The sequence below is a fragment of the Pteronotus mesoamericanus genome, unplaced genomic scaffold, assembly GCF_021234165.1.
Source record: "Pteronotus mesoamericanus isolate MK-2021 breed Mesoamerican mustached bat unplaced genomic scaffold, CSHL_Meso_final contig_221, whole genome shotgun sequence".
In the NCBI taxonomy this organism is placed as follows: Eukaryota; Metazoa; Chordata; class Mammalia; order Chiroptera; family Mormoopidae; genus Pteronotus; species Pteronotus mesoamericanus.
This window is the reverse complement of record NW_026555092.1, coordinates 3,295,041-3,307,682: the sequence shown is the minus strand read 5'-3', so window position 1 is coordinate 3,307,682 and position 12,642 is coordinate 3,295,041. Positions and strand designations below refer to the sequence as shown.

The window sequence follows — 12,642 nt, the reverse complement described above, 5'->3', positions numbered from 1 at the left end:
CTGTCCGTTGCCTCTGGAGCAGACACTTTTCCATGCCACAGTATATAGAGAGCCTCCTCGTCCTTTTTAAGAGCTGCATAATATTCCTAATGTGGAAATAGCATAATTGATTTAACCACTTCCTATTGCTAGACATTTAACTTATTTTTCAGTTTTTTACCACTGAGAGAAACGGGAACAATGTGTACTTGGGAGAGCCCCCGCCCCCCGCCCCCCTCCCAGCGCTTAGTCTGCCCCCTGCTTAGCAAGCTGCCAGGCTCATCGCTGCTGAGGCTCTGCAGGCCCGGCCGTTGCCTCCCTCTCTCCTGCTCACCTTCAGATCCAAAAAGAAGCATCTGCCTCGATCCTCAGGCCCGTTTTCCAGAGCTGGTACTCACCCCCCAACTCCACCCTGCCACAAACTCCCACTTGGAATGAAAATAACCACTTATGAGAAAATTTAAATAAAATTAAAAAGCCTGCAGAACCCCACTCTAAAGCAGGGGGTCTCACCCAAGGGTGATATGGCACCTCTGCCCTCACTCCCAGGAGACATTCCTGGTTGTCACAACTGGGGAGATTGGCATCTAGCGGGTGGAGGTCATGGATGCTGCTAAGCATCTTACATCCACAGGACAGCCCCCACACCAAACTGTGTGGTCAAAATGTCTTCGGTTTCAAGGTTGAGGCACTGCTCTAGGTGCAGATTCTGCCTGTAAACACGATCCCAGAGGTTGGACCTCAGTAAGGCCTGGAGCTTTAGTGCCAGGGGGACCATTCTAGGCCACTGCTTCTTCAGCTTACAGGTAGGAAACAGAGGCCTAGAGGGGCCTGTAGTAATAATAGCTATTCTATCTTCTATATGCTGAGGCTTTTGCATACTTTATCTCATCTGGGTATAGATAAGGGTCCCCATTTTCCAGATTAGAAGACTGAGGCTCAAAGAGGAAAAGTAGTGCAACTCGTAGTATATCCTACATCTGTCTGTTCTGCTCAGGCCTGGCACCCACGTGGGAGTAGAACTGTTAAGTGAGATGTCTCCTTTCTACAGGATTCATGATCACTTGTGCCCAGACTCTGATATGGAAGGACTCTCCTGGCTGGGAGTGGGTGGTCTGAGGGGTGTGGGGTTTCCAGGAAACCACGTACACACAGTTCCACCCTGCTCCAAAGAGAAAAACTGCCAACCTTTGAGATCTGCAGGGAGAAGGCCCAGGTTACTTTCATTTACTAGGATAGGAAGCACTTTCTGTCTTCACTTACAAAGAACAAAGGTTTTCTAAGCTTTAAATGGGAAGCTCCACAGCTCAGAAGAATGAAGGTACTTAGTGGTCTTCTAACCCACATGGTACTAAATCCCTTTCAGTAAAAGCAGATGGAAGTGGTCAGTCACCCCGACTCCCCCCTGGCCCTTATCTGAGTGCATCGCCTCCCTGCATAAAACCCTCAAGTCATTCCCATTGCTCTTGGGATAAAGACCAAGAACCTTGACAGGGTCTGAATTAGGCCCTGCATGGTCTGGCCCCTCTTTAGCTCACCAGGAACCACCTCCCTCTCCATCTGGCCTCCTGATCCCTCCTGCCTCCGGCCGTCACATGCTCTGATCCTCCTACCCAGCCCTAGATTCCTCCAAGACAACTTCTCAGACTTCAGATCCCAGCTCAAACATCAATTCCTGGGCAGCTGGAAAAGGTTGAGTGCCCTATTTTTCTCTCCCACTGCTCTCCTCAAGGCTGTGATTCGATCCATGACTTTTCCCCCCTTGAGCCTGTGGGTTCCCTGAATCTGCCTTTTTCACTGTGTACCCCAGCCCGACCACACAGGGGGCACACTGGAGGCCCCTCACCCTCCTGTGCCCGCGGCAGACAGGAGGATGTAGGGATGGTGAGGTGTGAAGGGGGTCGGCGAGAGACATTCAGACCTCTCTTTCCTTGGGGCCTAGGGCCAGGCTGGAGAAGGAGAGGGACCGGGCCAGGGTGACAGGAGGGAACCCTGGGGAGGTGGCCCAGGACACACACAGAGAGCGGCGCGTCTTCCAGCTGCACATGTGTGAGGTAACGGCTGCTCCTGGGGAGGGGCGGGTGGGTTTGCCTTCCTGTCTGCTTCTCCTGAACGTCCGGGGGCCCAGTCCCAGGCTCAGCTCAGGTCCTGGTCAGATGGCCCTTGGGATGTCACCAAGCTTCAGTCATGGCCAAGAATTAGTCTGGGAAGGGGACTACGACCCCTAGTTCCGGGGACTGGGTTTCTGCTCACATGGCCCGTCTTGCCCTACCCGCCCCGCAGTATCTGCTCAAAGCTGGGGAGAGCCAGATGAAGCAAGGCCCCGACTTCCTGCAGAGCCTCATCAAGTTCTTCCACGCCCAGCACAAGTAGGTTTCTTCCCATGTCCCCAGCCCTATCCCCAAGCTCCTCGTCCCTTAACCCAGCAGGCAACACAGAACAAGGCCCATGCCCAGGGTCTGGCAGACCCTCAGGGACTCAATATGTCTGTACCTTGTTGGTAATGTTTTTTACAGCCCTTTATTGAGCACTTTCCGTGTGTGACTTGATCTCACTCAATCCCCTAACCCCTCTGTGAGTGGGTACTCTTATTATCCCCATTTTACAGAAGAGAAAACTGAGGCTCAGGTTTACCAAGGTCACACACCCAGTAAGTGGGATCTGGGCCCAGACACCAGAGTGCCCGTTCTTGACCATCAGACTATACTGCCCGGTGATCCTTAGAGCACCTGTCCCATACTTCATGCTTTCTCTTTCATTTTCATTTCTCTCTGGTCCCTTTGTTGGCCTCGCACCTCTTAGCTTTTTCCAAGATGGCTGGAAGGCTGCTCAGAGCCTGTCCCCCTTCATCGAGAAGCTGGCAGCCTCAGTTCATGCAGTAAGTCGGGCCTCACCCTTTGGCACGTGGTCAAGCCCCCTGTTCTTCCGGAAGAATCTGTGGGCGTGGAAGAGCTGGCCCCGGCCCAGAGAGTGAGGCCCCTGCCCTGCTGCTCTGGTTCTGGGCTCTGCATCTGGCACGTCTGGCGGCTGATGATGGGGTCCTGTCCTCTGTCCCATAGCTGCGTCAAGCCCAGGAGGAGGAGCTACAGAAGCTGACCCAGCTCCGGGACTCCCTCCGAGGGATGCTGCAGCTTGAGAACAGAGAGGTCAGCCCCTGATCCCTCCCAGAAGGAATGCTTTCCCCCAGGGCACACCATGCAGGGGCTGGGGAGAGAAGCAAGACTTTTCACCCTAAGTCTCCTTGCGGGAGATCCCTGCAGAATGGGGCTCTTTCTAACCTGAGGTCACCTTTGCATGTCTGAGAAACAGGAGAATATGAGCCGGAAGAACTCAGGAGGTGGCTACAGCATCCACCAGCACCAAGGCAACAAGCAGTTTGGGACGGAGAAGGTGGGCTTTCTATACAAGAAAAGTGATGGGTAAGTGACTTGGAGAGCTTAAGTAACTTGCCCAAAGCCACACAGACAGTGAATGTCAGGGCTGGAGTTGCTGACCAAAAGGACTATTCTTATCATCTGGGTAAAACCCTGAGGGTTCCAGGACTCTGCCCTGTGGCAATGCAAAATCATCACAGTCCTGGGCAGTGAACTTCTAAAAGTCACTGGTTGTTCTTAACTTGAAGAACAACAGCAGCAGCTAACACTTTTTGAGCACTTATTATGCCCTAGACAGTCTCCACGCCCCCACTCTTAACCTCTACAATGTACTGAACATGCCTGGAAATGAAAGCGTCACCTGTGCCTTGCTCCCTGGTGGGGTGGGGGCGGGGGGGGGGAGCCTGTGAAATGCAAAGGCGCTATGGGATGCGTTCATGTTTCTACTTTCTTTTTTTTTTAAAGGCTTTATTTATTTTTAGAGAAAGGGGAAGGAAGGGAGAAAGAGAGGGAGAGAAACATCGATGTGCCAGAGATACATCAATAGGTTTCCTCCCGCATGCCCCCAACCGTGGACCTGGCCCGCAACCCAGACATGTGCCCTTGACTGGGAATCGAACCAGCAGCCTTTTGGTTCGCAGGCCAGCACTCAATCCACTGAGCCACACCAGCCAGGGCTGTTTCTACTTTCTAATCAGTTTTTTTTTATCAGGGAAGAATAACTTAAATCAATTAATATTTACAGAAGTGTTAAGTAGCTTTGGAGCATGGATTTGCTCATTGTATTTGGGGTCTTAATATTTACCTTGCTTTGTCTTTAACCATAATTATCTCTTGTGGTCAAGCGCCTGTTCCTCCACTCAGATAAGGAGCTCCCTGAGGTTGGGAGCTGTGTCTCCTCCGTCAGATTAGAAGCTCTCAGAGAGTCAAGGTCACGCGGTCCCTTTTAGAGGACTCCAGAGAGTGAAGCTGTTTCTCCCATCAGTCTGGGAGCTTCTTATGGGCACAGCTGCATCTTCTTCAGAAGGGAGCTCCAGAAAGGGAGGAGCCTCAGAGTCAGGAGACAGGAGGGATGAAGAGGAGTGGCTGGAGATCCTTTGGCGGGGCTGGGATCTGGTCCAGGACTCTTCTGATACAGGGAATTAGGTGTAAGCCTTGGGTCACTGTCTCTCTATCCCTCTGGGCCCTAGAATTCGAAGAGTCTGGCAGAAAAGGAAGTGTGGAGTCAAGTATGGCTGCCTGACCATCTCACACAGCATGGTGAGGCTTGGAGGGGTGGGGGTCTCGGAGGGGTGGGGGTCTCGGAGCACCAAAGGTCCTTTATCCTCCTGGTGTTCTGAGCAGGCACGTGTCAAGCCCTCTCCTCTAAGACCAACCCCCAAACCTGGATCCAGGTTGCTGGAGACCCCCTGTGGAGGGAAAGCTGGGACCCAAAGCCCCCAGCCTCATCTTGGCCCACACTCCACCACCTTGAGGTGCTGGGAGAGGGGAGACATTAAATTGGAACTGGGCTATGACCATTGAACAGATTGAGAAATAGAGGACTTAAGAGTTTGAGAGGCCCAGAGGGTAGCACAAACATCCTCCACCCTCAACTTCCCACAGATAAACCGGCCGCCAGTGAAGCTGACCCTGTTGACCTGCCAAGTGAGGCCAAACCCCGAGGAGAAAAAGTGCTTTGACCTGGTGACTCGTGAGTAGTCCCTGCCTGCTTCTCACAACAGCCCAAGGCTTCTCTAAGACACATGTCAGCAACCAAGAGGCAGTGACTGGAGGCCTGTGTCCAACCCCACACTTGTTTACCAAACAGCTGCTGTGCGGGCAGAGGACTCCTTAGGCCCTGGACATTCAGTAAAGCATATTTGAATGCATTTGGATGATTTGGCTTTCGGAAGTATTATTACTTCAGAATGTTCACTTTTCATCCTTCGGAGCCTTTGGTGCCAGGCCTTTCCAGGGCAGGTGCAGGCGGAGAAAGGCCTGCGTCTCGTCCTTAGGGAGCCCGCTTGGCAGGCCTGTGACGAGAGACCCAGGAGAGGCAGCGTCCAGAAGAGAGGTGCAGACAGACACAGCACTGTCACAGTTTAAAGAGGGGGAGGCCTGCCCTGCTGTGGGGAATCAGGAAAGGCTGCTTGGAGGAGGCAGCATTTGACGTTAGCTTCGAAGGACACAGGAGGTAGAGTTTGGGGAGGGCATTTAAGGAGACAGGATTGGCATGAGGACAGGCATAAAAACAGGAGCGTAGGTCTGGCCAGTTTGGCCAGAGTGCAGGGTTCACCCAGGAGTAGTAGGAGATGAGGCCTAGGAATGCCTCTGAAAGGTGTGGACCTTATTTCCTGGTAGTAGGGAGCCAAGGCGGGTCTTGGAGCAGGGAAGAGGTGCGGTTAGAGCAGAACCTTGGGCTACCACCATCTGGCAGCTGGTAGAGGTTGGGCGCGGGGACAAGATGAGGAGCAGGGAGACCGAATAAGGGCTGTGGGGCCAGGTGGGGCGGTGGCAGTGGGTTCAGAAGAGACACTACCTCTGAGCTGGGTGGGGTCCTGTGCCCTAGAAGACCTCCTCTGACCCTGCATCCCCGGCTGCACAGAGAGCCTTGCTGTGATCCTACTTTGAAGGTGTTTGTAGGTGACTTCTGAGACACTGTCCCCCTCTGCTGGCCACTGCCATTACCAGCCCACACCTAGCTTGGCTGTGCCTGGGCCCACAGGGACTAGGGCTCCGTCTGGATCCAGAGGTTTGGGTGCGGGCTCCCTGGGCTCAGGGAAGGCCAGGGGCACTTCTGTGGGCCAGACATCTCCCCTTCTTCCCACAGACAACAGGACGTACCACTTCCAGGCGGAGGACGAACACGAGTGTGAGGCGTGAGTGCTCCCCCACCGCCAGCCTGGGAGTGGGAGCCTGGGAGCCTGAGGGGCAGGACCCAGAGCCCAGTACCTTCCCCACACCCCTCCCCCCACACATTCTCCGCAGGTGGGTGTCAGTGCTGCAGAACAGCAAGGACGAGGCTCTGAGCAGTGCCTTCCTCGGGGAGCCCAGCGGCATTCCGGGGCCCTGGGGGGGCGCTGGGCTGGACGGGGAGCTCCAGGACCTCACCAAGCTCCTCATCGCGGAGGTGAAGAACAGGCCCGGGAACAGCCAGTGCTGCGACTGCGGGGCTGCAGGTCCGTCGGGGACTTGGAGGAGGGCGGCGGAGCGGGAGGGGACGGGCCCCCACCTCCAGGAACGAGCTGCCCTCCCTTGCAGACCCCACGTGGCTCAGCACCAACCTGGGCGTGCTCACCTGCATCCAGTGCTCTGGTGTCCACCGCGAGCTGGGCGTGCGATTCTCGCGCATGCAGTCCCTCACCCTGGACCTGCTGTGCCCCTCGGAGTTGTTGGTGAGAGTGGAACTGGGACAGAGGAATTTTGGGGCGTGGCTTGGTCAGGAGGCGGTTTTGGGCAGACGACTCAGCCAGAGCTTGTGGGTGGCTTGGTGGCTGAGGTGAGGCAGGATCCCGACCTGCCAGAAAAGGGGGACAGTGGCGGAGGGGGTACCTCTAGGGGCTCGTCCTCCAGGGGGCGCTGTTTTAACCACCCTGTGTTTTCTCTGACTCCAGCTGGCCTTGAACATGGGAAACACGCGCTTCAATGAGGTCATGGAGGCCCAGCTGCCCTCACACGGGGGCCCTAAACCCTCAGCTGACAGTGACATGTAAGGGGATTCTCAGATGGAGGGCGCCCAGGCTGGGGATCCTGCCCCTCCAGCTCCCGAGGTCCCAGAAACGTTTTGGACCAGAAGTCTGGGGAGAGGGGAGCCTCAGATCTGTAAGAGTCCAGGACAGATTCTGAGGAAAAGGCGGTCCGTTATCCCCTGTGGAATGGCGCCAGGAGCCAGCCGGGTGGAAACTGCTTTTGCTCTGAGATCCTGTGGTTGTCTTTGGCAGGAGTGCCCGCAGGGACTATATCGTGGCCAAGTATGTGGAACACAGGTTTGCCCGGCGGTCCACACCCGAGCCTCAGAGACTCTGGATGGCCATTTGTAACCGGGACCTCCTGTCTGTACTGGAGGCCTTCGCTAATGGGCAGGACTTCGGACAGCTGCTGCCAGGGCCTGATGGGCAGGTGAGAACCCCCTTCAAGAACCGCTTACAGCCCACCCACACTCACATACTCCCCAGCCCCCTGGGTCCAGCTATTACTCCCCTCTGCCCACCTCTGCCATCTGCTGAAACCCCACCCATCAGAGGAGTAAATGGGAAAGAACACAAGTTCATTCGAGCAGACCTGAGCCAGAATCTGTCTTTTCCTGGCTGTGCGATCCAGGTTACCTAAGGTCCCTGCATCTTTTCTCGTCTGTAAGACAGGTTTATGGTAGCGCCCACAGCGTTGAAGTGAGAATTAAGTCATGTATGTAGAGGGCCTGGTGCACAATATGTGTGCAATAAATTTTTAGTATCTTTTTTTTCTCGAATACTCTTAACAGTGGATAAAGGTGGGTCAGATTGGAGCAGGGAAGGCCGTTGTATGGCTTTGCCTGTAACAAACTTTATGTGAATAGGGATGGGGAGAAAATGAGAGACATTTGAAAGGTAAAATCAACAGGCATTGCTGACTGACTGGACGTCACGATGGGATGGCGTGCCTTTGAGCCGTCCGCTCTCTTTGGGGGCTGCCCAGGGGGCAGCGCAGTGTGAAGGAGAGGTGAGGACCTGGAACAGCCTATGTGGGAGACAGCTGAGGCATGAGGTTCGTTCGCTGAGGTGCTGGGTGGTAGAGAGAGGAGCCCAGGGCCAGAACCAAGTTTAGGAAACATCTCCCGCTGGGGCCAAGAGGAGCCAGAGCCATTGACGGAAGAGATGAGGGAGTGGCTTTTCACCCTCCTCTCAAATATGAGGTCTTTCCATTCAGTCTCATCTCACAGGGGCTCTGGCAGCTTCTTGTCTGGAGGTGCCAGGAGCAGCAAGGGTTCAAGCGGGTCATACTGGGCTGGGGGCAGGTGAACTGGGGGAAACTCAGAGGTGTGGACTTGTATGCAGGCACCTGCAGAGCTCGCCCTGCACTTGGCTGTCAGAGTCGCCACCCAGGCCTCCCTGCCCCTGGTGGATTTCATCATTCAGAACGGGTGAGACCCTCCCTGCCTGTCCGGCCGTGTTCTCCCGCCGACCCCTTGCCTGGCTCTTCTCCCACTCTTCCTCCCTCCTCTCCTCTGCCTCCTTTTACCCCAACCTTGACCCCTCATCTCTCCTTCCCCCTCCCTTCCTCTCCGGCCGCCCCTCCCCAGCGGTCACCTGGATGCCACAGCTGCTGATGGGAACAGTGCTCTGCACTACGCTGCGCTCTACAACCAACCCGACTGCCTCAAGCTGCTGCTGAAAGGAAGAGCTTCCGTGGGCACAGGTGGGGCCCAGCGCCTCCTCTGTCAGACTCCCACCCCTCGCTGCCCCTTGCGTGGGGCGCCCAGCCTTTCGTCCAGACAGAGCGCTGGTCACGAGCACGCACTTCTCAGTCAGACTGAGGTTCTAGTGCTGGCTTGCTTCTGCCCGCCTGTGTGACTGTGGGGTTTGCCATTCAGCTCTTGAACCTTAGCTTCCTGCTCTGTAAAATGGGAATAATACCACTGACCTAATAGGCCTGCTAAGAGGGTAAAATAAAATATTTTTTCTGAAAGTACCTAACCAAATAAACATGAGCTGAACCTGAATTATAGTGATTATAATAGCTACCATTTACTGTTTAACATGCGCCTGGTAATCTGCCAAGTGCTCTATACATATTCATTCATTCAATTTTCACAACAACCCGGTCAGGTAGTTACAAGCATCATACTTATTTTATAGATGAGAAACTTAAGGCCCAAGGTCACACAGCCAGGAAGAAGCACAGCCAGGACTTGAACCCAGACAGTTTGATCCCAGAGCTCATCTTAACCTCTCAGCTCTAATGTGCCTTTGACCCTCACTATGACTCCTGCCTTTACCCCTCACAGTGAACGAGGATGGAGAAACAGCCCTGGACATAGCCAAGAAGAAGCAGCACAAGGAGTGCGTGGAGCTGGTGAGTCCAGGGAAGGCGGGGTTCCCTGACCCTTTTGCTCTCTCCTCTGAGCCCTGACCCTCTGAACGGTCAAGGCTTTGTTTTTGGCAGCTGGAACAGGCCCAGGCTGGGACCCTCGTCTTCCCTCTGCATGTGGACTACTCCTGGGGGATTTCTACAGAGCCTGGCTCTGACAGTGAGGAGGATGAGGAAGAGAAGGTGGGTCCGCATCCCTGCCTCTCAGGCTTCTAGACTGTAGAAGGAAAGAACCTGATTGGGCCTGGCGTTGGGGGTGGGGGCTGAACTGGAGGACGCAGGCTGCGCCCCCACCCATACCCCTGCCCCAGCAGTGCTGCCCGCTGAAGGCCCCGGCCCAGGCCCACTGCACCAGCGGGAGGATGGACATCAGCAACAAGACCTACGAGGCCATCACCAGCCTGGGATTAGCTTCCCCTCAGAGCCAGAGTGAGGACTGTCCCCCACCCTTACCAGTCAAAAACCCTTCTCGGACCATGGTCCAAGGCCGCGCAGGACATACCAGCGGAGGTATGGTTGGCTTCCCAGAAAAATGCTCATTGTGCCACTCATTGAGGGCCTCCTGAGCACAGGTACATGTGTTAGTCCGTATCATCCTCACAATCACCTGACAGGCTGGGGTTATCATCTCCCCCTTTACAAGTACAGGAACAGAGGTGTTAAGTAACTTACATAAGTCCCTTGTGTGGGATTCAAACCCAGGTCTGTTTTACTCCCAATTTGTCAATGCTTCACTTCAATAAAAAGAGAGAAGCATTCTTTGAGCATCCACTTTGTCCTGAGGCCTTTGGGGGCTCCTGAGACATGGTCAAGTGTGGGAGACAAAAACTGGAATACAGGGGAAGGCACAGTGCAAGGGATGTGAATCCCAAGGGTTCAGGAACGTGGAGTGTCCTGTTGACTACTGTTTCTCCAGCCCCTGGCACCATGCCTGGCTGCCTGGCTGTTCTCAAGAACTATGTGCTGAATGAATGAATGAACTGGCTTGTTCTTGGATTTCAGGGGAGAGAGAGAGTGTGTCCTGTTGGGACTGGAGGGTGGTTAGGGAAGGCTTCCTGGTGGTGGGGACAGCCTCTGAGCTGAGCCTAAGGGATGAGCAGGAGAGCCCAGTCTGAGGAGAATGTGTAAGCAGAAGCCAAACAGTGTATCTCTGTTGCCCTGGCTGTTGAAAATGGATGTCGTGGGTGGATAAGACTGTGGCGCTTTGGGGAAGACTTGAAGGAGAGAGCTGGAGGGGTAGATGGGGCGTGGGGAATGGGCAGAGCCTAGAGGCCAAAGACCACTTTGAAATTGAGCAAAATAAGAGATAAAGACAAGCTTTATCATTTCTGATTCCAGATCATTCCGAAGGCCCCAGCCTGAGCTCAGAGCCTCCTGGGGCCCCTGAGAGCCAGGGCAGTCCAGCGTCCTCCTCCTCCAGCCTTACAAGCCCTGTGGAACTTGGCGGTGCCAACCAAACCCCACCCAGCTCTGAAGAGGGCCTCTTGGATCCGCCGAGCACCTCCCGCCCCAGCCTGACATCTGGAACCACCCCTGCAGAGACGTATCCCCCAGTCAGGTTCAGGTCGGTGAGAACCCCGCTGTGCAGCCTGGGCGAGTGTCCTGACCTCTCTGAGCATCCTTTCAGTTCCCCACCTCCAAGCTTTGTCTGCCTGAAGACTGGGATACCTTCCAGCTCTGAGGCCTGGAACTAATACAGAAATACTAGACCATAAATGGAGGGTGGTTGGACCGCTTTCCCCCTTACACACATGCTCCCGAGTCTGGCCTGGAGTGTTGACTAACAACCTGGCACCCTGAAAGCTGAAGCTGGAGTAGAGAAGACTTAATCCCATCTGTGTGGCTTGTTCTAGGGACTGTCAGTGGAGTCCTCACTCTGTCCCCACCTTCAACCCCGGATCCAGTCCTCTCTTCCTTATAAACCCTTTCATTTTGGAGTTTGGGGAGTAGACATGGGGAAATTTCCAGAGCTCTCCAGAGGTCAGTTCCTGGCCTCTGGGGCCTGTGACAGACCCAGCCGGGGGGACTTGTGGACTCTCCCCACCCGCCCTAAGCCCCCCAGCCTTGTTCTACACCTGAGCCCTTTCTCTCTGCTCTGAGGGCGGGGGAGCTCTGTGGGCATCGGGGTCCCATGGGCTTTTCCCTGCTTTCCAGCTCCGAGAGCACGCGCTCCTACCGGCGCGGGGGCGCCAGAATCTGGAAGACTGCCCCTCAGCCAGGCAGCCCCTACCCAGAAGGAGCATGCCAGTAGGTAGGAGCTCAGGACTGCGGTTTGAGGGGAGAGGACGGAATGCCTGGGAGGCGGAGTTGGTCAAGAGGGGCTGTATTAGGGTGGGAGACCCCTCCCCACGATTGGGGTGCATCTGGGCCGAGGCAGCCAGAGCTGGTCATCTCTTGTCCTGGTGCCCCTCTTCCCCTGCTCCAGCCCGGGCGGAGTGAAGCAAGGGAGAGCCTAGGCCTTGAGGGAGGGCAGAGATGATGAGCCCAAGCTCTGGCGCTCCCCAGGAGAGGATGAGCAAAGCTGCATCAGCTGGGCTGGCTGCTCAGCTAGAAGGAATCGCTTCCCTTGCAGCTGAGGCAGGACTAGGGTGGCTGTGGACCAGCCCTCGGTTTGCCTGCACTCTCCCCTTGTACAAGGGGCTCCTGCAGTCTGCTGAGCCTGCCAGCTCCCGGGCAGAGAGGATGTGCATCTGCGTAGTTGAGGAACCTGGGAGTGGCCAGGGACAGTCAGCATTGGGAAGGACACCTCTGTTGCTCGTTCCCCTGGGAATTCCTCAGGGGTGGCGTTGGTGGTCTGTGTTAGGAGTGGTGGAAGGCAAGGGCAGGAGCTGGGCCTCTCGGGAACTGTCATTCTCGGTCCATCAAAGTCAGGCACTAAACACAAATCTGGGTCCCCAGCCAGGTATCCATCACCCAGCGTTTAGCGGATGCCTGTTGTTGAAGCATGTATGATAATAAGATCCCTAGCCTTAGAGTGAGGAGACTTGGGCGAGTGGCTTCACTTCTTCAAGCCTCAGCTTCATTGTAAAATGGGAATACTTTTATTACCTACCCCCATATTATGATATAAGTTCATCACAATAGGACAGTGTGAAACTGAGTGAGATAAACAGCTGGTATATAATAAGTGCTTAGAAAATGCCAATTTTCATCCTTCTCTCCTCAGGTTGGCTTCACGGAAGGAGAGGGCTTAAGAACTGGGGTTCTCCCGGCAAGTTCTGTGCAGCTTTTGCAAGACTAG

General features: G+C 55.0%; 1 protein-coding gene across 1 annotated transcript in view; it reads left to right on the top strand.

Moving 5' to 3' along the window:
- Window positions 1-12,642, top strand: part of ASAP3 (ArfGAP with SH3 domain, ankyrin repeat and PH domain 3) — a 41,812-nt gene extending 29,170 nt beyond the window's left edge. The window contains 22 exon segments of the mRNA XM_054571466.1: window positions 1,513-1,671; window positions 1,922-2,033; window positions 2,263-2,348; window positions 2,782-2,857; window positions 3,039-3,125; window positions 3,289-3,398; window positions 4,544-4,613; window positions 4,959-5,046; window positions 6,166-6,214; window positions 6,324-6,514; window positions 6,597-6,730; window positions 6,950-7,044; window positions 7,277-7,454; window positions 8,369-8,454; window positions 8,614-8,729; window positions 9,319-9,386; window positions 9,477-9,584; window positions 9,716-9,911; window positions 10,740-10,965; window positions 11,556-11,589; window positions 11,592-11,648; window positions 12,568-12,642. Coding sequence (XP_054427441.1) covers window positions 1,513-1,671; window positions 1,922-2,033; window positions 2,263-2,348; window positions 2,782-2,857; window positions 3,039-3,125; window positions 3,289-3,398; window positions 4,544-4,613; window positions 4,959-5,046; window positions 6,166-6,214; window positions 6,324-6,514; window positions 6,597-6,730; window positions 6,950-7,044; window positions 7,277-7,454; window positions 8,369-8,454; window positions 8,614-8,729; window positions 9,319-9,386; window positions 9,477-9,584; window positions 9,716-9,911; window positions 10,740-10,965; window positions 11,556-11,589; window positions 11,592-11,648; window positions 12,568-12,642 — 2,401 coding nt within the window.